The following is a 23,486-nucleotide window of genomic DNA, read 5'->3' on the forward strand; positions in this document are numbered from 1 at the left end:
CTCTATCTATCCATCCATCCATTCATCAACCCACCCCACCCACCCACCCACCCATCCATTTATCCATCCATTTATCCATCCAGCCAGGTTTGCCTGAGAAGAAAACTGAAACAGTTGCCAGTCCGGGATACGTAACGAAAATTGGGGGGGGGGACGGGACTTTCACTTAGGCAGCTTCGTCTATCATTGCAAACGAGAGGCAGCCCGGCTGCCAAAGACAAAGCTGTTTCTATTCCGTTCTAAGGCAAGCCTCTGGATCAATGAATGGATGGGTGGGTGGGTGAATAGATACGGCCAGCTTGCCTCTCCAGCGCTAAAAAGAAAAGTTGCCAGCCAGCGCTGCGAACGACCGAGTCCTGAGCCTCCCGTTCTCTCCTGTTCTCTCCCCCACTGCCCCTTCGCCATCCCTGTGTTCCTAGGAGAAGCTCTGGGGATTGAGACAAGTCAGCCCTTCTGCTCCTCCCCAGCGCTTCTCCCGGAACCGCTGGGAAGCCTCCCGGCTGTTTTTAAAAGGTGACAGCCGGGGCTGGGGGGCTTCCCAGCAACCTCCTGAACCCTGAACTTTTGCCGAACTTCCGGGTTCGGGGTTGGGGGGGGTGCTGGGAAGCCCCCCAGCCCGGCTGTCACCTTTAAAAACAGCCGGGCGGCTTCCCAGGAGCCTCCGAATGCCGAACCCGGAAGTTCGGGTTTGGCGTTCGTAACACGAAAAAAGTTCGTAAGAAGATGCAATTTTTTTTCTCAACCCCGGTTCGTATCACGAGTTGTTCGTAAGACGAGGGGTTCGTATCTTGAGGTACCACTGTACACTAACCAATATAAAATTAAGAGATACTGTATAGAGGTACCTCTACCTAAGAACACTTCTACTGAAGAACTTTTCTAGATAAGAACCAGGTGTTCAAGATTTTTTTGCTTCTTCTTAAGAACCATTTTCTACTTAAGAACCTGAGCCCGGGAAAAATTTCCCAGGAAATTTGAGAGTGGCCCAAAGGCCCGACCAGCTTCCTTCCATTCCCACTTTAATCACAGCCATCTCAGGTTTTTTCGGTGGTGCTTAAGAAAGCTTTGGCAGTCCAGAGTGAACGAAGCATTTTCCTTTCTCTGGGTGCTTGGAGAGGGAATAAACCACTTCGCTGTGGTGACTCCCTCGTGCTGCCTCCCATACACCTGGCACGAGGTTGTCTCTGCCAGCGCCCAGAGAAAGGATAGATATGTAAACTAGATATATAAATTTAAATTCTAATTAAATAATTGCATTTACAATGGAATTTTATATATACTGAAATAGGACCTCGGGTTTATCTATATTCTCAAATAAACAGGCAAAAAATGTCGGCAATAGAGTCAGATTTTAATAAAAAATTAAAAGCACCTACCCTTACTAGTTTGCCTTAGAAATGAGAAAGATGAATCATGCTTTGGATACAGATTACCAAACCTGTGTCAGAATGCTAGGAAACAGGATGTAGGCAAAACTGTTAAAAATAAATTAGTCAAAAGAACAGAGTACAGTGGTACCTCGTCTCACGAACTTAATTCATTCTGTGAACAGTTTCGTAAGTAGAAAAGTTCGTAAGAAGAATCAATGTAAAAGCAAATAATGCGTGCAACCCCATCCCATAGGTCACCCCTTTTGCCTTCCACCGCTGGGAAACCCCACCTCTGGACTTCCATTGCCAGCTGAAGCGCCCGTTCTTGCGTTGCTGGGATTTCCCTGAGCCTCCCCTCACTGGGATTCAAAGCAGCGCTGGCAAAAATGAAGGAAATACCAGCAAGGGGAGCCTCAGGGAAATCCCGGCAATGCAAGAATGGACGCTTTGGCTGGCAACGGAAGTCCGGAGGTGGGGATTCCCAGTGAGGGGAGGCTCAGGGAAATCCCAGCGCTTCGGCTGGCAACGGAATTCCGGAGGTGGGGCATCCCAGCAGCAGCGGCTCAGGTTTGTAAGGTGAAGATAGTTCGGAAGAAGAGGCAAAAAAAATTTAAACACCGGGTTCGTATCTCGAAAAGTTCATTAGTAGAGGCGTTTGTAAGACAAGGTACCACTGGATATAGAGAGTCATATGCATCAGGTGGCAAAAAAATGAAATGAAGAAGTGACAAAAGCATGTAATATTCTACTGGGAGAATCCAGTGTAAACAAAACGTAAGAATTTTAAAAAAGAAATTTGCTGCTTCATATATTTACTGCTGTATGGTGCTACACATATTTTGAGGTCTACACATATTCTGAGGTCATTAAATTAAAACAGGGATTCATTCATAATATCTAGCAAATACTCACAGGAGTATCTGTAAAAGATCTAGAATCCATACCTTTCCATGGATATTGAAGTTGTTATTTCTTGGAGCACTGACATTCTCAAAACTCTTCTTATACTGCGGAGCAGCTATCCAAGGTGAGTGTGGTGCTGGAGTTGCTATCATCATGAAAAATGGTTCAAAGCTGGATTTGTACTCCAGAAAATCCAATGACATATTAGCCTGAAAGCAGATACTTATTAGTTTATTTACTAATTATCATATTGAATCAGAACCAGGTGTCTCTAAGAGAATACTTCAAATTCACAAACCATTTATTTTAAATGTCTGTTTTAGCATTCAGGCTAAGAAATAAAAAAAAAATGCAAGGCAAAAGGGATAAACTGCTGATCTTCAGATATAGCAATTCAAGGATTAAATTATATAAAGAAGAGAAAGAGTACCTATGGATTTTGGATATAAAACTGCAATAAATATGATAGTGATGATGAGAATAACATTGGGAAGTTTCAGGAATGCCTTGATATCAAAATAAAAATATAGAAAACTAGGAACTACAAAGAGATGTACAGCAAATTTGTATCCTAAATAATTTCATAAGTACAATAAGACATGCTTTTAAGAGTTAAGAATCTACTCTCAGGATTTCATTCTTCTCATCAATTTGAGCAATATGCTATTTCCAGACAGATAGCTATATTAGGACAGTACAGCAAAACAATGTTCTGTGTCATTTTAACATAGACTAGCTGATTACCCGGCATTGCCTGGGTATTTATTCATCCAAATCTTGTATTAGCCAGGAAAATGAATGAATTATATCTTTAGTGTCAAATCAAAGCAATTTTATTTACAGGGTTTTAAAGTATAAGGGCCTTGTTCAAATCCCAGCTATGGAGCCTGTGGGCGGCTGTGGATTTAGAAACACCACTACCCTACCTCTGCCACCACTTGTTTTACCATTTCCTCAAACTGGGCCTGGGACTAGAACATAAATCTCTGAGCTGGCCCATGCTTTGCCTCCACCATGCTGAAAAAGGCTGTGTCTCTTCTTTGGGCTCTATACCTGTTTCGCCTCAGTTGGAGTAGCCCTGTCCTTTGTTGATGAGTTGGGATGAAGGACAATCTTGGGAACATGGTTTAAAGCTGGGAGGTGGGGGTGGGTGATCCGTTTAGGCTGTGGTGCACTTACTCAAAGTCCTCTGTACTGGCCTAATCAGACTCCTTTCGCTTCATAGGCCTACTATGTGAGGGAAACCTAGGCCTGAGTTGGGGTGAAGGATGATCCTAAGAACATAGCTGTTCCTTGTGGTTGAAATTGCTCAAGGCATTCCAGAGCTTTGCTGGAACATACATACACACATATTTAATAGATAAATATAATAACTATATTATGGCTAACATTAGAGGGACAGTAGTCTAATCCAGTGTTTTTCAACCAGTGTGCTGCGGCACACTAGTGTGCCACGAGACATGGTCAGGTGTGCCGCGAAGCTCAGAGAGAGAAAGAAAGCAAGAGAGAAAGAAAGAGAGAAAGAAAGAAAGAGAGAGAAAGAGCGAGCAAGCAAGAGAGAAAGAGAACAAAAGAGAGAAAGAAAGCAAGAGAGAGAAAGAGAACAAGAAAGAGAGAAAGAGAGAGAAAGCAAGAGAGAAAAAGAGAGGGAGGGAAGGAGAGAGAGAAAAAGACATAAAGGGAGGTAGGGAGGGAGAAAGAGCAAAAAAGAGAGGAAGGAAGGAAGAGAAAGAAAGGGATGGAGAGAGAGAGAAAGAAAGATGAAGGGAGAGAAAGAGGGAGGGAGAGAGAAATAGAGCGAAAGGGAGGAAGAGAGAGAGAGAGAGAGAATTTTTTTGTCCAAACTTTTTTTAGCTGCCCACCCACCCCCGCTCAATGTGCCCCAGGGTTTCGTAAGTGTAAAAAATGTGCTGCGGCTCAAGAAAGGTTGAAAATCACTGGTCTAATCAACTACTCTGAAGTCTGTGCATAACATATTTGTTAGCATTTTACGTTCATTCAATATACTAGCAAAACAAATAAACAGGCTAAAACTAGTTGAAAAATTCTTACCAGTACATCTGTCAGATAATCTGTGCTGTAGTTTGCACCATGCCTATGCACTTTTCCATTTACTGAAAGTGTGTAGTTATAATATTTGGAGTTTTTTTCCTAGCATAAGAAAATAAAAATACAATGTTTATGCCTGGAAAAGTGACAATAAAAGAACAAAACCAATATCCTTTAGAATTTTGGCTTATTGAGACAGATTCTGATATATGCCTTCCAATTGACTTCCAATTTGTTTATCATAATTATGTCTGAATTATGAACCTCAGATTGTTTCTCCTTATCGTCTAAAATTTTACCAACCTAAAATATCCTATCCTGGCTTTGAGCAAATCAAAATAAGACTACCAATTCAGAGATAACACAAAAAGAACTTGCAGGAAGAAGTTTTCTGATTTAACAATTAAGCACTACTAATCAGGAAGCATCTTCCATTATACTTAATCTGAATAAATCATAATTCTTTTAATCTTGCTTGAATTTGTCTCACAAGACTATTGTTGACATAATTTCTTTAGGTTACAAGAAACAACTTTAAGTCATAGCAGATATAAATATTAAAATACAGTGTTTCCTGAAAACATGACCTATCCCGAAAACAAGCCCTAGCCCAATTTTCATGCCTGCATCTAAGCCCTACCCCCCAAATAAGTCCTAGTTAAGCCCCAACCACTGTCTGGTTGAACAAGGTTGGGTGACGCGCAAGTGTAAAAATTAAGTTAGGGTGGGGTGAGGGTTACAGCTCCCTCAGGAACTCCATATCCTCCTGCCTTAGGACTACCACAGCCAAGCCTCCTATGCTCGACACCTGTTGTGCTGCTGCCTGACTACTTCTGCAGTTGCTTGCGGCCACTTGTGGCTGGATGCCACATGATGCATCGCACCAATGCCACAACTTGCAAAGTGCCCCAAGACTCATCAAACCAGCGCAGCCGCTCAGGACACATCTTGCCACGTAGCCTCCTGCCTCAAGTGGCAGCACTGGCGCAATGATCCATGTGGTGTTCTGCAGCCACAGAAGTTGGGCAGTGGAATAACAGGTGTCAGGGTATAGGAGGTGCGGCTGCAGCAGTCCTAACCTAAGCGGGCAAGACATCCCCGGAAAATAAGACCTAGTGCTTATTTTGGGTCCGGAAAGAAAATAAGACTTGGTCTTATTTTCAGAGAAACAATGGGATATTCAATATAACATAATTGTGCAATAAACACATAGGTATTATCCCATTCTTAATAAACATCTTAATACCGTATATACTCGAGTATAAGTCGAGTTTTTTAGCCCAAAAAAATGGGCTGAAAAACCCGACCTCGACTTATACTCGGGTGACTGACAGGTCACCACAAGAGGGCGCAAGCGGCTTAGAGAAAGACAGCCGTCTTTCAGCTTGAAAGAAGCGGCAACTGCCTGGTTAAGAAGGGAGAATCCACCCCCTAGCCAAACGGCTTTTTTACTGTTTAGCGCTCGAACGCTGCGCTAAACAGTAAAAAAGCCGTTTGGCTAGGGGTGGATTCTCCCTTCTTAACTGGGCAGTTGCCGCTTCTTTCTGTTTAGCGCAGCGTTCGAGCGCTAAACAACAAAAAAGCGGCAACTGCCCGGTTAAGAAGGGAGAATCCACCCCCTAGCCAAACGGCTTTTTTACTGTTTAGCGCTCGAACGCTGCGCTAAACAGTAAAAAAGCCATTTGGTTAGGGGGTGGATTCTCCCTTCTTAACCGGGCAGTTGCCGCTTCTTTCTGTTTAGCTTAGCAGCGTTCGAGCGCTAAACAGCAAAAAAGCGGCAACTGCCCGGTTAAGAAGGGAGAATCCACCCCCTAGCCAAACGGCTTTTTTCCTGTTTAGCGCTCGAACACTGCGCTAAACAGTAAAAAAGCCGTTTGGCTAGGGGGTGGATTCTCCCTTCTTAACCGGGCAGTTGCCGCTTCTTTCTGTTTAGTGCAGCGTTCGAGCGCTAAACAGAAAGAAGCGGCAACTGCCCGGTTAAGAAGGGAGAATCCACCCCCTAGCCAAACGGCTTTTTTCCTGTTTAGCGCTCGAACGCTGCGCTAAACAGTAAAAAAGCCGTTTGGCTAGGGGGTGGATTCTCCCTTCTTAACCGGGCAGTTGCCGCTTCTTTCTGTTTAGCGCAGCGTTCGAGCGCTAAACAGAAAGAAGCGGCAACTGCCCGGTTAAGAAGGGAGAATCCACCCCCTAGCCAAACGGCTTTTTTCCTGTTTAGCGCTCGAACGCTGCGCTAAACAGTAAAAAAGCCGTTTGGCTAGGGGGTGGATTCTTCCTTCTTAACCGGGCAGTTGCCGCTTCTTTCTGTTTAGCGCAGCGTTCGAGCGCTAAACAGCAAAAAAGCAGCAACTGCCCGGTTAAGAAGGGAGAATCCAGAGTCCTGTTGGAGTTGGGCGGCAAGGAAAGAGGGAGGGAGAGAGGGAAGGAAGGAGTTAGGAAAGAAGGAAGACAGAAAGAAAGAAAAAAAAGATGGTAGAAAGGAAGAGAGACAAAGAAAGATGGTAGGAAGGAAAAAAGACAAAAAAGGAAAGGGAGGGAGGGAAGGGACTGAAGAAGGAAAGAAAAAGGAAAGAAGATAGGCAGACAGAAAAAGAAAGGGGGGGGGAAGGAAGAAAGGAAGGAGAGAGAGACAGAAAGAAAGAAAGAAAGACAGACAGACAGACCTATGACCACAATTGAGCCCAAAATTGTGGTTGTTAAACAAAAGCGTTGTTCAGTGAGAATCACCACATTTTACTCAATCCATGGCATTTCCTAGCTCTAACAGTGATGTGCAAGCTAGGGAAGTACTGGTACATCTGAAGGTACCATATGTGTAATGTTCTAGTTATGGTTAAATGTGTGACAGAAAGTGGACTCTGGGTTTGTTTTTCCTATTACAGTAAGTGAGGTTGAATGTACCGTATACAGTATACCGGTAATTTTACAAGAGCTCCCTCCCTCTCTCTCTCTCTCTGTAAATATACCGTACATATACAGTTTATATAGTAAACAATGTACGGTATATTTTTGTGTGCCTGTGTGTAATATGTATGTATACATATGGCATATATACATAGAAATAAATAGTATATTTTGGATGTTCAGTAATAGTAAATAGAGAGGGAAATTGTATCTCTTTGAGGCAAGGAGAGGCCAAATATCCTAACCCTAACCCAAACCAGCAGGAGCAGTGGGGGATTGAGGTAAGTACAGTACTTGCAATTTTTTTGCCTATACTGCCTTGGGGTACATATACCTGTTTACCCTCTTTTAAACTTACAGAGCTAGTTTACTGGTTTTCTTTGAAATAAATATTCTAAAACATTTACCCTACTGATGCCTCAATTGATGTAATTTTATTGGTTTCCATTTTAATAAGTTACCAGTAGCCGCTGCATTTTCCATCCTCGACTTATACACGGGTCAATAAATTTACCCCAATTTTTGAGGCAAAAGTAGGGGCCTCGACTTATAGTCGGAGCGACTTATACTCGAGTATATACGGTACGTATCTTTTTGAGGCATAGATTAAGGGATGCCAGAGAAAATCAGACCCAGATTAAAATTACATATACATACTGTATAAAAGATATTAAACTATTGATTTAATGAAAAAACAACAGACAATAAATAATACCAGACTTTTCATTAATAAACTGGAGTACATGGAGCTTTGCAAGATCATAAGAAAACATATCCAAGAGGAAACATGTCAGTTTAATCTAAAGCTTGTGAAAAGGCAATAGAAGAAAACAAAGAGATTAATAAACCAATATGCAAGTTTATAAATGCAAGAAGGAATACTGTATGTTTGTGTTAAACATGAAGATGGCTGTGTACAAAACAAGACAGGATATTTTAGAAATAATTGGAAAATTCTTTCCAGAGCTTTACGAAGATCAAGATTACTCAAGAGTAACATCCACAAAAGAGGAAATGCCAGATATCCTCATAGAGGAAGCATTAAGTGGCATAAAATCAATGAGAAATGGCAAAGCTTCAGGAAATTACTGTGTTACATTTGAAAAGAAGCTGGTGATCAGAGTTTAGACATGATACTAGCAAAACTATACTCAAAATGCCTCAGAGAAGTAAAAATACATTCTTATATACAAGAAAAGAGCTCAAGATGATTTAAGAAACTATCACTCAATAAGCCTTATTTTAATCATCTGTAAGGTTTTCACCAAGATAATAGCAAAACGAATATTGAGAATATTAAAATGATGGTCTTTGTCTTACATATCGGACGTACAGTACAGTGTATTTAGAGAATACGGAGGCTCCGGGGCAGGGCTCTGTCCCCGAGGCTCCTTTCACCCCTCCAGAGGTCGCGGATTGCGGTTGGATCGGGTCCGGACGGCCCAATCCCAGAACAGGGGGCTTTCCTCTGTCCGAGGAGCTATCGCTGAAGCTCCGGAGGCAGCGGTCTGCCCCGCAGCTCTGGAATAAGGGAGAACCGATCCTCGGCATCCAGAGGATACGGCCATTGCGATCCCCCCACACCAGTGGGAAGCGAAAAAGTGAAAGGAAGAAAGTTGAGATCTCCGAAGTCTAACAGAGTGAAAAAGAATACCAAAAAGAAAAGAAGAAGCAAGGTAAAATTTCATTGTTCCATGTTAAATACAGAAGATTGAAGTAAAGTGAAAGTTATAAGTGAAAGTTTTCTTAACAAGGCGAAAGAGAAAGTTGGTAGAAAAATTCATATCCTGGAGCCAAACAATGGCCGGATCTATTTTCTCTCTTTCGTTTCTTAAGTTGAATTTAAACTATTGCACTTTTAAATTTGGAAGAAAGCTGGATATAAAATTTAAATTGGTATGAAAATATGAAGAGTTATAACTTGGCAAAGCTGAAATAAAGATTGGAATTCCTAAATCTTCAGAATAACATCGAATCCCGGGCACTACTTTTGATAGCGGAGGGATTACGTTTCTTTTGTTCCAAATTCTGATTTTAAAATGAAATAAACCTGCAATCTGCAATTAATTAAACAACTTAATGAACTGACGATTTGGTGACTGATGAACTAAAAAATTAAGAAGATTTACACTGTTTGAGTGATCATGATTGGAATCGCTGTTATTGGATTATTGGCTGTCTCTTTGGACTTGCAGTAAAGAAGAGATCGTCTGCTTTCCTTGGGTTGTTTTCGTAGGATTTATTTTAAAATCTGGAACTGACCTAAATTAAATAAATTTTGATTTGGAAGAATATCAAACTTTGGACTTTGGCATAGTGACTGAATAAAACTTAACAAGACTTGGACTTTCTTGGCATTATTTGGCATTTCGAGACTTTGGGATCATTATAAAAGGTTTTGGAAAATCAAATAGAACTTCAATCAACAAGGATATCTACGTTTAAAAGAAGATTATAAGTATATTAATGTTGTATTTTTTGATATCTTGTTTTTTTTTCTACTCCTTTCCTTTTTTCTCCTTTACATTACTTCTGGGTTTTTTTTCTTTTTCCTTGTTTTCCTTGTTTCTAGACATTAGTATAAATTTTAAAATAGAAATAATTTGAAATAAATGAACTGCTAAATATTCCTTGATCCCCTCTTTCTCCCTGTGGTGGTGTTCCCTCCTTTTTTCTTCCCTTTCCCTTTTCCTTATTTTCTGCTTTCTTCCCTCTTTTTGCTGCTCTCTCCTCTCCTCTTTTATTTTTTTTCTAAGACTAGTAAATTGGTGAACTGAGATTGATTTGTTATAATAATATACTATATATTATTGCTTTTTGAAATTTAAAGAATTTTTTTGAAATTGAAAGAAACCTAAAAGGCTAATTTAAAAAAAATAAATAAATAAATAACAAGAATAAGGTTAATTAAAAATTTATATTTTTTAAACATTGATAAGGTATATATTAAGTATAGACATATATAGATTTTAAAGCACCAGGATTATTGATATCTCTGTTGTGTATGTTGTGTTTTTGCATTGTGATATTTAGAAATAATTAGTGAAGTTTGACAGGATTGGAGTTTGTTGGAGTTTTCTTCCCTTTCTTTAAAATTTACAAATAAGAAATAAAACAGAAAAACGTCGCAAAGCAAAGGATGTCGAACACGTCTACTTATACTAAGACCATTAAAAAACAAACATTAACGTCGGCCTCATCTCCCCAAGTATCACCCCAGCCTTCTCCTGTACACCAAAGCACTACTGCAACCATGTTAGCCAAAGAGAAGGAGAAAGAGAAAGCACAACAGCCTACCCTGTAACGATACAAGAGACATTAAACGCAATGAAAGATTTTATGTTAAAATCTGAAGAAGATGCAAATCGACAACGAGAAGCTTTAAAAGCAGAAATGGGTGAATTAAAGGCTGATACAGGTGAGATGAAGGAGCAAATGAAGGAAATTCAACAAACTTTGAAGGAAAATGAAGAAAGGGTGAAGGCAGTAGAGGAGAGAACTGGAAAGATGGAAAAGAGAATGGACTACTTTGAAGGCAGATCCGATGCACGCTATCGAAAATATGATGAATCAATTACACATCTTGAAGTACAATGAGCATCCTACGGTTTAAGATTTCAGAATATAATAGAAGAAAAAGACGAAGATTTACAAGCAAGAATGGCAGAAATTATTGGAGGAATCCTTCAGATGGATCCCACAGACTTAATAAAAGAAATTGATGAAGTTTTCAGAGTACAAACTAGCTATGTACGTCGGCACAACCTACCAAGAGAAGTCCACATCAAATTTGTCAGGAGAACTATAAGAGATGACATTTTGAAATGGACAAGAAATGAAAAACTACAAGACAAAGGAAAAGAAATCACAATACTGAAACCATTTCCAAGAAGTGTAAGAGAAAGCAGAAGGGATTATCATTTTCTGACCAAAATTTTGATCAAAGAAAACATAACTTTCCATTGGCTTATTCCAGAAGGACTATCACTTTATTGGCAAACCAAAAGATATAAAATAGAAAATTTGGAAGAAGCAAAAGACTTTTATGAAACTAGTGGAATACGCCAACTTGAACAACCAATGAAAGAACTGCCAGAAAGAAGGGAGGAGGACACGGGGAGTGCAGCACAGGGAGGAGAGGAGGATCAAGGTGCTAGAAGAAAACCACCACAGCGTGAAACTAAAGACACCAAGAAATATTACAAATGACCACGTAAAAAGATTTGAAAATCTTTTCCGTAAACGTGAATGGTTTAAATGAACCGAGAAAAAGAAAACATTCACAAAAATTAAAAATCAAAAAGCTCAAATAGTAATATTACAAGAAATTCATATAAAAAGGACAAATCAAAAATTATTATTAAATCCAAAAATTGGAAATATGTATGCTGCATTGGCAGATCAAAGAAAAAGAGGGATAGCGATGTATGTCGAGAACTCCACAAACTCCAATTATATGCAGACCAAGAAGGTAGAATATTAATTGCGCAGATTAATATAGAGCCTAAACCTCTTGTCACTGTTTCTATTTATGCCCCAAATGAAAATCAAAAGACATTCTATAAACAATTGCATCAGAAAATAAATGAATTAAATATTGAAAATATGATTATAATTGGTGATTTCAATGCAATTTCAAATAGATTATTAGACCATTCTGGGGGGGGGGGGATAGCAAGAAAAAGAAAAATATATTACCAACTACTTTCCAAAAGATGAAATCAGAATTACTATTAAATGATATTTGGAGGGAAAGACATCCTCAAACTAGACAGTATACTTTTTATTCAAACCCTCACAAAATTTGGACAAGAATAGCTATGGTGTGGGCTTCAAAAACAACTGCAGAACAAATAAAAGAGGTAGAAATAGATGTAAATACTTGGGCAGATCATAATCCTGTAGTAGTTTACATGAAAAGTAATAAGAAATATTCAAATTGGCAGATGAATAGAAATATTTTAAAAGATAAAAAATATAAGAAATGGATAGAGAAGGAAATAAAGATTTTTTTAAAAAAATAAATAAAAATTCAGACACTACCCCCCAAAACCTATGGGATACTGCCAAGGCATACATCAGAGGATTAACGATTTCATATACAGCAAAGGTAAATAAGGAAAAAAAAATACAATATGAACAGTTAATTACTGAATTAAGACAAGTAAAATCTTTATCGCAACAAAATGCTAAGAACAAGGAGTTAAAGGGAAAGCTAGAAGTAATTAAACATAGAATTAAACTTATAGAGCAAAATCAAATAGCAGAAAAGATAAAAAGAGCTAAACAACCTCATTTTGAATATGCCAATAAGCCAGAAAGATGGCTTGCATATAAACTAAGGAAACACAGACAGTCAAAAATAATCAAAAAGTTAGAGGACGAAAATGGAACAATAAACTATAATATAGATGAAAAAGCAAAAATAGTACAAAATTTTTTCAAAGAGTTGTACAAAAAAGAAGATATTAGTGAAGATGAAGTTTTTAATTATTTAGAATCTATAAAGATACCACAATTAATGGAAGAACAACAGGAAAGTTTAGATAGTCCAATAACAATGGAGGAACTTCTTACAACCATTAAAAAGCCAAAAAATAATAAAGCCACTGGACCTGATGCTATACCGGCAGAATGGTATAAAATATATAGTGAAGTAATAACAAATAATATGTTGGAAATTTTTAATGAAAGTAGAATGGATGATAAAATTCCAAAATCATGGTCAGAATCTTTAATAACCTTAATTCATAAACCAGGAACTGCAAAAGAAAATATTAAAAATTAGACCTATATCATTATTAAACGTTGATTATAAAATATTTACAGTGATCTCTCGATTAGCGCGGGGGTTACGTTCCAAGACCTCCCGCGCTAATCGATTTCCGCGTTATAGTGGTGCGGAAGTAAAAAACACCATCTACGCATGCGCGCCATTTTTTTTCATGGCCGCACATGCGCAGATGGTGGAGTTTGCGTGTGGGCGGCGGGGAAGACCAAGGGAAGGTTCCTTCAGCCGCCCAACAGCTGATCTGCTCCGCAGCGCGGAGCCGAAGATGGGGTAAAGGCAAAGGGGAAACCCCATCTTCGGCTCCTCGCTGCTGCCGCGCTGCGGAGCGGATCAGGTGTTGGGCGGCTGAAGGAACCTTCCCTTGGTCTTCCCGCCGCCCAGGCAAAGGGGAAACCCCAAGATCGCTTGCCGCTTGCCGTATTGCAGCTTGGAGCCTTGCTTCGCCTCCTTCGCTGCAATACGGCAAGCGGCAAGCGATCTTGGGGTTTCCCCTTTGCCTGGGCGGCGCTGGGGTCATGCGGAGCCGCTCATCTAGGGGGGCGTGGACCGGCAAGGTGCCCTCCGCTCTCTCTCTTTCTCTCCCTGTTACCGGTGTGGTATAAGAGAGAGAAAGAAAGAGAAAGGAGGGCGACTTGCCAGTCCACGCCCCCCTGGATGAGCGGCCCCGCATGGCCCCAGCGCCGGACTCCGCCGTTGCCTCCGCCCTTGTTCGGCTCTGCAGCTGAGAGGCCACGTCCACCCCCTCCTCGGTGTCCCCGGCACCCAGCGTCCCCACGCCGCCTCCACCTCCCGGTAATGCGCCCGACCTCTACCTCTCTCTTTCTCTCTCATATACCACGCCGGCAACAGGGAGAGAAAGAGAGAGAACTAGCGCGGACTTATTTTTTAATTAATATTTTTTGAAAAACCGCGTTGCAGCGTTTCGCGCTAATCGAGACCGTGCTAATCGAGGGATCACTGTACTACAATTTATGCTGATAGATTAAAAAAGATTTTAAATGAGAAAATTCATCATGACCAAAATGGCTTTTTACCAGGCAGGCAGATTAAAAAGAATATTCGAATGATTATCAATACATTAGAACATTCTGAAAAATTAGTATCATTAATGTTCTTAGATGCCTAAAAAGCCTTTGACAATGTTAATTGGACCTTTATAAAAATGCAATTAAACAAAATGAGATTCGGTACTAAATTTGTAAACTTAATAGATGCAATTTATTCAAAACAAACAACAAAAATTATATTAAATAATGAGCAACTGGAAACATTTGAAATAAGTAAAGGAGTTCGACAAGGATGTCCGATATCACCATTATTATTTATTTTATCTTTAGAAGTTTTATTGATAAAGCAGATCCAAAAATAAAGGGTTTGACCATTGGAAAAGAAATATACAAAGTTCAAGCATTTGCGGATGATTTGACTTTTATAATAGAAGATCCAATGACAGCGGCCCCAATACTGATACAGACAATAGAACAATATGGAAAAGTTGCAGGGTTAAAAATAAATAAGAGTAAAACACAATTTATAGTGAAAAACATGAATAAAATTCAAGAAAGAAAACTTGAACATATCACAGATATGAAAATAGTTAAGGAAGTTAAATATTTGGGAATATGGATAACATCAAAAACAATATCATTAAAAAATGATAATTACATGAAATTAATTGCAGAAATCAAAAAAGATTTAGAAATATGGAACAACTTAAAAATATCCTTTCTGGGGAGAATTGCCACAATTAAGATGAATATTTTACCTAAGATCTTGTTTTTGTTTCAGGTCATTCCAATAAATCCTGGGGGAAATTTTTAAAAAAATTTAACAATGATAGTTAAAAAATTCTTATGGCAAGGAAAAAAAGCAAGAATAAAAATAAATATTTTGGAAGACATTAAAGAAAGAGGAGGATTCGCTTTACCTAACTGGAAATTATATTATCAGGCAGCCGCCTTAACATGGATTAGAGCAGTGTTTTTCAACCAGTGTGCCGCGGCACAGTAGTGTGCCGTGAGACATGGTCAAGTGTGCCGCAAAGCTCAGAGAGAGAAAGAAAGCAAGAGAGAGAGAGAGAGAGAGAAAGCAAGATAGAGAAAGAGCGAGTGAGCGAGAGAAAGAGAACAAGAGAAAGAAAGCAAGAGAGAGCGGGAAAGAGAGGGAGGGAAGGAGAGAGAGAGAGAAAGACATAGAGGGAGGGAGGGAGGGAGAGAGAAAGAGCAAAAAAGAGAGGAAGGAAGGAATAGAAAGAAAGAGGGATGGAGAGAGAGAAAGAGGAAGGGAAAGAGGGAGAGAGAAATATAGCGAAAGGGAGGAAGAGAGAGAGAGAATTTTTTGTCCAAACTTTTTTTAGCCCCCGCCCCGCTCAATGTGCCCCAGGGTTTTGTAAATGTAAAAAATGTGCCACGGCTCAAAAAAGGTTGAAAATCACTGGATTAGAGACTGGATAGTATTAGAAGATAAAAGAACATTAAAATTGGAAGGACGTGACCTCATGCTTGGCTGGCATGCCTTTATATGGTATGATAAGGATAAAATACATACATATTTTAAAAGACATACAATAGAGAATATTAAAATGATACAAAGCAAAGAAGCAGGCAGGGTTCAGACGTTGGTACAGCACGTTGGGTCATGTCCAGGTTGTTCAGCAATTCATTGAAAGGCATGAATACACTATGCCTCTGGGCATGGCTTTCATCGAGTATGAAAAGGTTTGACTCAGTATTCCAGCAAACAATTAATGCATTTCTCAATCAAGGCATAGATACTACTTACATAAGCTTACAATCAATATATGAAAAAACAATGGCAACATTTTGTTTTAATGATCTTAAAGTGGAAATCAACATAGAATGAGGTGTATGACAAGGCAATACAATATACCCTTTTTCAGCCTGACTTGAAGAAGTATTTCACAAACTAGCTGGGTAAGAAATTGAATAAAAATCAATGGCACCTATTTAAATCACTGAAGATTTGCAGGTGATGTTTCACAAAATCCAGAAGAGCTACAAAGACACATACAAGAGCTGCTTAAAAATATACCTGAAAGAGAGTTAGGTTATGTTTAATAAATCTACAAAAAAAAGAAAAATATATCTGGAGAAGAACTAGATATAGTAGACGTAGTAGACCATTAGATATACCTTGGCCAACAGATCTCAATGGAAGGTGATACAATAATGAAAATTGAATGGCATGTTAAATGTGATTGTCAAGCATTAAGCAAGCTGAGCATACTTTTAAAGGACATCCTCCCCCTAAGCCTGAAGAGGAAAGTTTTCAATCGATGTGTGCTATCTGTTCTAACATATGCCAGTCAAACATGGACACTAATCTCACAATTGATACAAAAACTATAAGGGGTGCTGAGCATTACAAGACAAGATAGAATTACCTGCACATGAATTAGAGAATAAACAAAGGTGGACAGTATCATTAAGAGAGTAAAAGAATTGAAATGGAAATGGACTGGTCACATAGCAAGAAGAACTGATAGAAGCTGGACCAAGGCAGTCACTAGAATGAATCCTACTTGATAAAGTGTCTATAAAAGAGAACTAAAACAAGATGGATTGACTACATCAGTAAGTATTACAGGCCCAACTGGAAAAAGAATTTTTTTCCTATCAGAAATGTATTGGTTGGAAACATGCAGATAGAGGCCTTCAGCGGATAATGTCTATGATGATGATAATGTGTGTGTGTGTAACACACACACACACACACACACACACATTGTACATCCATTCTTCTTTAATACCTACCAAAGCATACCAAAAACTCCATCCAGGAGGAACATGGCCGAGTCCTCCTGCATCCTCTGCTCCATACTGGAAAATGAAAAACCTATTATTAAAAGAGGTTATTTCTTCATTTTTTCCAGAAAAAGCCTTAAGAGTATCCACAACAGGCTTAGAAGAGGTTTGAAGAGAGTTATTTGAGCTAAGAAATATAAAGCTTTAAGCTAAAGTAAATGGCATGTTTTCTTCAAGTATTTTTATTTTCAAGGGGCAATCCATGTTGCAAATATTGAGAGTTAAAGGCTTATAAGTTCTGTAACAGTGATGGTGAACCTTTTTTCCCTTGGGTGCTGAAAGAGCTTGCAAGTACGGTATCGCACATGGGCAAGTGCCCACACCCATAATTCAATGCTGGGGAGGGCGAAAACAGCTTCCCCCACCCCAGCGGCCCTATGGAGGCCAGAAACATCCTGTTTCCCAACTTCTGATGGCCCAGTAGGCTCGTATTTTGCCCTCCCTAGGTTCCAAAGGCTTTCCTGGAACCGGGGGACATTAAAAATGAGCTCCCCATCCCCTCCAGAGGCTCTCTGGAAGCCAAAAACGCCCTGCCAGAGCCTCTGTGCAAGCCAAAAATCAGCTGGCCAGCATACATGCACGATGGAGCTGAGCTAGGGCAATGGCTTGAGTACCAGTAGATATGGCTCCACGTGCCACCTGTGGCACTTGTGTCGTAGGTTTGCCATCACTGTTCTATAACCATCAAATAATTTAATCAAGAGCGTCACTATTAAAAGTAGTGCTTATTTACTTGGGGAGTGATACTACTGATGTTCACCTTCCATCATTTCAATTATAAACAGGGTCTTAAGAACAGGCAGCTGACCAATCTTCACTGAATACCACAAAATGTACCACACAAACTCTCTCACAATATTTAGATAACATATGATAATTGTTCAGATTTTAAAATAAGGCAATTCCCATTGTATTTAACTATAGTACTGTATAACTTATTTATATTATATTAATACATACTCTTAATTTTATAGCTTAATTTTCAGAAGCATGATTTCCTCCCTCTATATATAATATTTAGATTTATCCAAGAGATTCTATTCTTCTTGTGCAATAAGTTATTTTAGAAATGCAAAAACATTTTAAAATGGATATTTCAAACAAAATATATCATATATAAACATACCTCATTCAAATATTTTCCAGCAAAAAATGTTTGATAGCCACACTCAGACTTGAGTAGAGCTGGAAAGGTATATGGCTCCTGAATCTTCTGCCAGGATTTGCTGCTGCAATTTCCTTCCAAAGTATTATTTACAACATGATGATTATGTGGATATTTTCCTGTTAAGATGCTGGCTCTACTAGGACAACACAGTGCACTGGGTACATACTACATGAAAAAAATGATTATATAAATTAGATGGTACACTAATTTCCTGCATTCCTACATTTCAGTCTACAACTTTTACAAACAAATTAACATAAACAGATTAGTAATTGTAGGCCTCATGGCTTGGGGATTTAGTAATTTCCATCATTTTTTATAAACTATTCTACATACAATAACCAAATATATTTTAAAATATTTCATTACATCATATCCAGATATCCCAAAAATGGAAATGGAGGGCTGAACAGAACTTTTGTCTTAAAGTTCTAACAATAGTGTGACTTTATTAGTCAGTTAGCTTGCTTGTAAATATGCTTATAATTGTTTTTTTTTCATTTGAAAAGGATATTATAAAGCCATAGAAAATATAGAAAATATAATGAAGTCACTGTGGTGTAGAATTGCCATCTCTAATATTTTGCTGAAGTAAAATGTTGGAAAAATCTTATTTTCCAGCTAAGCAACACCACAGAGCTATTTATTATTTTACTTGATATTTATTACTTTTTGCTTGATATTATAACCTGGTAATTATTTTATTTTAACATTTAAAGAAGGAATAGGATTAGTGACAATTGTAATTCCATCATTACTGAAATGAACAAGATGTTTATTGCAAAAATATTTTACAACACACAAAATATGAATCAAATGTGCACATTTTAAGGCATTTTTACTGCCAAATTTTAATTGGCTTCTGAAATACCATCTTTCATAAAGGCAATAGAACACAGCACTTCAAATAATATGCTAAACCAAACACTGCCTAAATTGCAAATTCTTAAAAATATTGAAACATCCTGAAGTGCTCTAAAAATCTCTCCCAGTAGTTTGAGGTGATAACCAACAGGATGGATGCATTCAGCTTTGAGGGAACAGCATAAGCCAAACAATTAAAAAAAAACCTCCCAAACTGCTTCTCCTGAACCCTTCATATCGTTGTGACTAAATTTCTAGGAAGAACAAAAACAATTACTGCCCTTCATGCCAAAAGGCAAGGTATATCTCCAACCAACATAAAAAGGGAAATTAAATTCTTATCAGTCTTTCTTAACAGCTTAAATGCCACCCAGATGATTATATTGTAAACATGCAGAATGTCCATAATTAAGGAAAAATTACCAAGTAAACTTTAATGTTGATAGAAATTAGAGTATCTAATTAAGACAATGCCCAAACCTAACAAATAGCGCAAAGAGTTCTCTGGTGTTGCCTAGCTAGAAAATTAAGATTTTCCCAATATTTTACTTCTGCAAATTAGAGATGGCAATTCTGCATCACAGTGATTTCATTATATTTTCTAGAGGTTCTATATCTCTATAATATTCTTTTCAAATGAAATAAATCATAACCGTATTTACAAGCAAGTTGACTACTAGGACATTTAATTGTTAGAACATTAAAAGTTCTGCTCAGTTCTTTCCTTGACTTTAATTATTCATGCTTTGAGTCAATTGCCTTCTACTGTGTCTTTTCTTATGCAATCACTTTTGCAATACTTGCCACAAACTATGTACTTACTGCATTTGAGAAAGTAAGACCCATTTCTGCAATAAGAGCATTGGTCTTTTTCAAAGGTGTCTGAAATAAAGGAAATAAAGAACTGTAAAAAGGAAGATTTCACAATTACAATCTTAAGATTTCCTAAGAAGTAAATAACACTACATGCACTAGAATTTTTCCCAGCTGTACATTTTGAGGGGCTACGTATACAGTATACAGTATTCCAGCTAATCCAGAATTGTTTTATGTTGCATGCTTTAATCTTCAACAATAAAACTTTATAATTGCAGAGCCAATTATTTCATTACTACAGTGCATTAAATTCTTGCAAGGAAAATCATCTGATTTCTGCTAAGAGGTGTTCTTTCTTAGGAACAAGCATCCAGATGCAAAGCAGATATTATTAATGTTACAGTAGTGGAATTATATATTAAATAGAAAATAGCTTTAACGGAAATATTGTTTTAGTGTGAAACACTCATGCTTCACCCAAACATTAGTGATGACAATGTATTAAACAAACTTTTTAGAAAATATATGTTAGACAAATGTCATTCACGGCCAATTCTGATGGGTAATTAAATATTCTGATTTTTTTTGTCTTTCCAGTTTCCATGGAATCTAGTATAAATATTCAAAAATTGCTTCAGGATTCAGCTAGTGTGTTAAACAGCATGAGCCACAAACCTAAAGCACAAACCAGACATTGTTCACACCCGAAATAATGTAATAACAAACCTTGAGGCAGAAAACCCCACAAGCATTTCTGCTAAGGAATAAGAGCACAACCCATAAATTAAACAATTTCCTTCCTTTTAGATCACTCAGAATCAGATATGTACTTGAAATGGGCTGCTTAATTCTACAACAGTCCCTGCTAAACACCAACAGATAAAACAACTTGTTTTAACCTCGACTTCTTTTACAGTTTTGTATTTATTCTTATTGTACTGTACTGCTGTCGTAAGCCACCCTGAGTCCTTCAGGACTGGGCAGCATATAAGTCCAATAAATAAACTTTGTCCCAAGCCTTTGCACACTTTTCTACTGTCTCTACACTTATTTTGATTGGTTCCACTACAGGTGCGTGCAGGATTGTGTGCATTTTTGTCTACAGACCACTATAGCTGCAATTGTTTTTAAAGTATAGTAAAGAGGCTCTTTTGAATCCCTTTTTAAATTTTGTAATGGAGAAACAATCAAACGTGTGTGTGTGTGTGTGTCAGTGTCAATATCCCGGCCTAACAAGTGGTAACTTCTTCTATTCAAGAGGTTCCAGGTGGCTTCAGTTCTCTCCCCCTTTTCCCTCCCCATTCATGCATTTTTGTTCAGAACTAGGTTCTATAGTGCCCTTCCACTACTGCAGGCATGCAAAGGAGAGAATAGCACAGGCCGATTCAGGACACTCCTCTATCCCGTGTTCTGCGGGCACCCAGGTCGTTTTCTCCCCTCCCTCAAAGATGACGGGGCTTTTTTGCATATCCTTCACTACCGCATCGGAAAGTCTCCGAACCACCCGCATTCACTTCTCCTGTTACCCGAGGGTCCACTCCCCATCCCGTCCCCACGGCGCGTAGAACAAGATCAAAGCTACCATTCCCCCCAGGTAGACGTCCTGGTCGTCTGTCAGAAACAGCACCATATTGGGCTTCCGCTCCCCGCTGAGACCAGTTGCCCCTGCTTTAGCGTCGACCCAAGCAGTGGAACCGAGGACCAGTAGGAACACCAAAGGTCGAGCCAGAACCGGGCAGGCTGGAGACATCCTTGCATCCGAGCCAGGCGCGAACGGAAGAGAAAGAGGAGAGCAGCTAAAGCACCGGCCGCACAATAGTCGCGAGACCAGGAGGCGTAGCGTGCTTCCTTATTTCTCTTCTTCTCTCCCCTCTGATAGGCTGACGGGCTGAGGCAAATCAGGTTCACGTGACCTGGAGACCTCCGCCAGCTTCCGCCCAGGCCGTAAACGTGCTCCCGGTCCACCCACTTGCTCTGCGTTGCTGCCGCGCTCCGGTTGTGATTGGTTTCGGTTGCTTCAGCCGTCGGATTTCCTCGAGGGAAGGTCGCCGCTGGGTGGCATGAGGATTTCATTGGTGTTAAGACAGAGTTCGATCACCTGTTTAGAGACTGGTTGTTTGTCTCAGATTTGAATCATAAATCATAAAAACAATGATGTATTATTGTATAATCATTTACTAAATCATGGAACAAAATATTGTTTAAAAAAGCAACACTATAAACAACAGTTACAAAATCCCGTCAAATTAGTTAACTCGTAGCTAATTCGCATGCAGCAACTTTAATGGTAATTCTGTATGAGTGGGCGGCATATAAGTCAAATCAAATAAATAAATAAATTGCAATAATTCATATTTATCTGATCAAACGGTTACAATTTTCACATTCTTGACAAATGTATCTTTTTCTTTTATGTACGCTGAGAGCATATGTACCAAGACAAATTCCTTGTGTGTCCAATCACACTTGGCCAATAAAATTCTACTCTATTCTATTCTATTCATTTAGCTATAGATGTATGCAGTGTTCCCTCTAATTTTTTTTTGGGGGGGGTGAGCAGAAAAGTATAGTGTGAGCGGCAGTTCCTTTGGGACTGGGCGGCACAGAAATAATAAACAAACAAACAAACAAATAAAAAACCTACCCTGTTTTGCCTCAGAGAATTTCAAAATAAAATACTGTACTTTGTGTCTATAACAGTGAGCTCATAATAGGGCAACTCTATCAATATCAAAATGCCACTTAAATAGTTGAGCTAGTTTCAAACTAGATTTTGATTTTCTTTCTCTCTTCCTTACTCCCATTCTTTTTCTTTCTCTTTTCCTTCCTCTCTTTTTTCTATCTGTTTCTCTCTCTTCCTCTCTTCCTCTCTCTCTCCTTCCCTCTCACTCTTTCCCTCTCGGCTTCTGGGCAGGTTTGGAAAACTCTGAGTTGATGATTTTTAAGTGAGCGATTGCTCACTGCTCAGCTTAGAGGGAACTATGGATGTATGTATGCTTTTAACTTACAATGGCTGCTGTGGCCCAAAATACACATGTTCATTAGATATTAAAATCTCAGACTTTTTTTTCTGTTGCAGCAAGCCAACATAGTTCGTTTGTGAATTCTTTAAGAATTCTATTTATAAACGTATTCAAATGCAATCCATACTGTGCACAAAATGTGATATAAAATGTGTTAAATCTTTCTGCCTCTCAGATTGAAAATAAAATAGAAAAAACTGACATTTAACCTTGACCAGTCTTTTAGCACAAAATTAAAAAAGGAAAGGTGGTTTACCAGAGGCTTGGACATATGATTGCAAAGAATTATTTGGGGAATCATTAAAATTCAAATCATGATTTATGCTTCTGTATTTTATGGGGATGAAAAACTGTAAAATATTTTGGTTTGTCCCAATACATATCTTCAATAGCCTTCTATAAATATCACTATTGTTCCTAGGAAGAAGCAGATTTTCAAGGTCAGATTCAAATAGGAGTCTATCATGCAGAAAAGTACTTAAGAAAAACATTTGTAAAATGTTATGTAAAGACTAGGTTTATTTTAGTTTAATAATACCGGTAGCAGTTTATGCTCTCTTGATTGTTGACAAACAGCAAAAAATTCATTATTTAACCAGTGTATTTCTTATAGCTAGAAATAGCCACCCAGAATGGAGAATTTTGTATACTACAAGTAGTTGCAGTCCTATAGGTTGCAAATAAGTTCTATACTGTTAGGCATTCTTTATTTAATCAGCTTAACACAGCCATGAAAACAATCAGTCATAAATGTAGTTTTCCTGCTCTGTTATTCTT

General features: G+C 38.6%; 1 protein-coding gene across 1 annotated transcript in view; it reads right to left on the reverse strand.

Moving 5' to 3' along the window:
- Positions 1-21,560, reverse strand: part of GNS (glucosamine (N-acetyl)-6-sulfatase) — a 44,086-nt gene extending 22,526 nt beyond the window's left edge. The window contains exons 1-6 of the mRNA XM_070754947.1: positions 21,269-21,560; positions 19,693-19,752; positions 17,965-18,171; positions 16,788-16,853; positions 4,326-4,424; positions 2,283-2,482 (exon numbers count right to left, since the gene is read on the reverse strand). Of these exons, the coding sequence (XP_070611048.1) occupies positions 2,283-2,482; positions 4,326-4,424; positions 16,788-16,853; positions 17,965-18,171; positions 19,693-19,752; positions 21,269-21,436 (800 nt within the window). The 5' untranslated portion in view covers positions 21,437-21,560. The remainder of the gene's footprint in view (positions 1-2,282; positions 2,483-4,325; positions 4,425-16,787; positions 16,854-17,964; positions 18,172-19,692; positions 19,753-21,268) is intronic.
- Between the last annotated feature and the right edge of the window lie 1,926 nt (positions 21,561-23,486).

Source organism: Erythrolamprus reginae, chromosome 6 (genome assembly GCF_031021105.1).
Source record: "Erythrolamprus reginae isolate rEryReg1 chromosome 6, rEryReg1.hap1, whole genome shotgun sequence".
NCBI classification, from domain to species: Eukaryota; Metazoa; Chordata; class Lepidosauria; order Squamata; family Dipsadidae; genus Erythrolamprus; species Erythrolamprus reginae.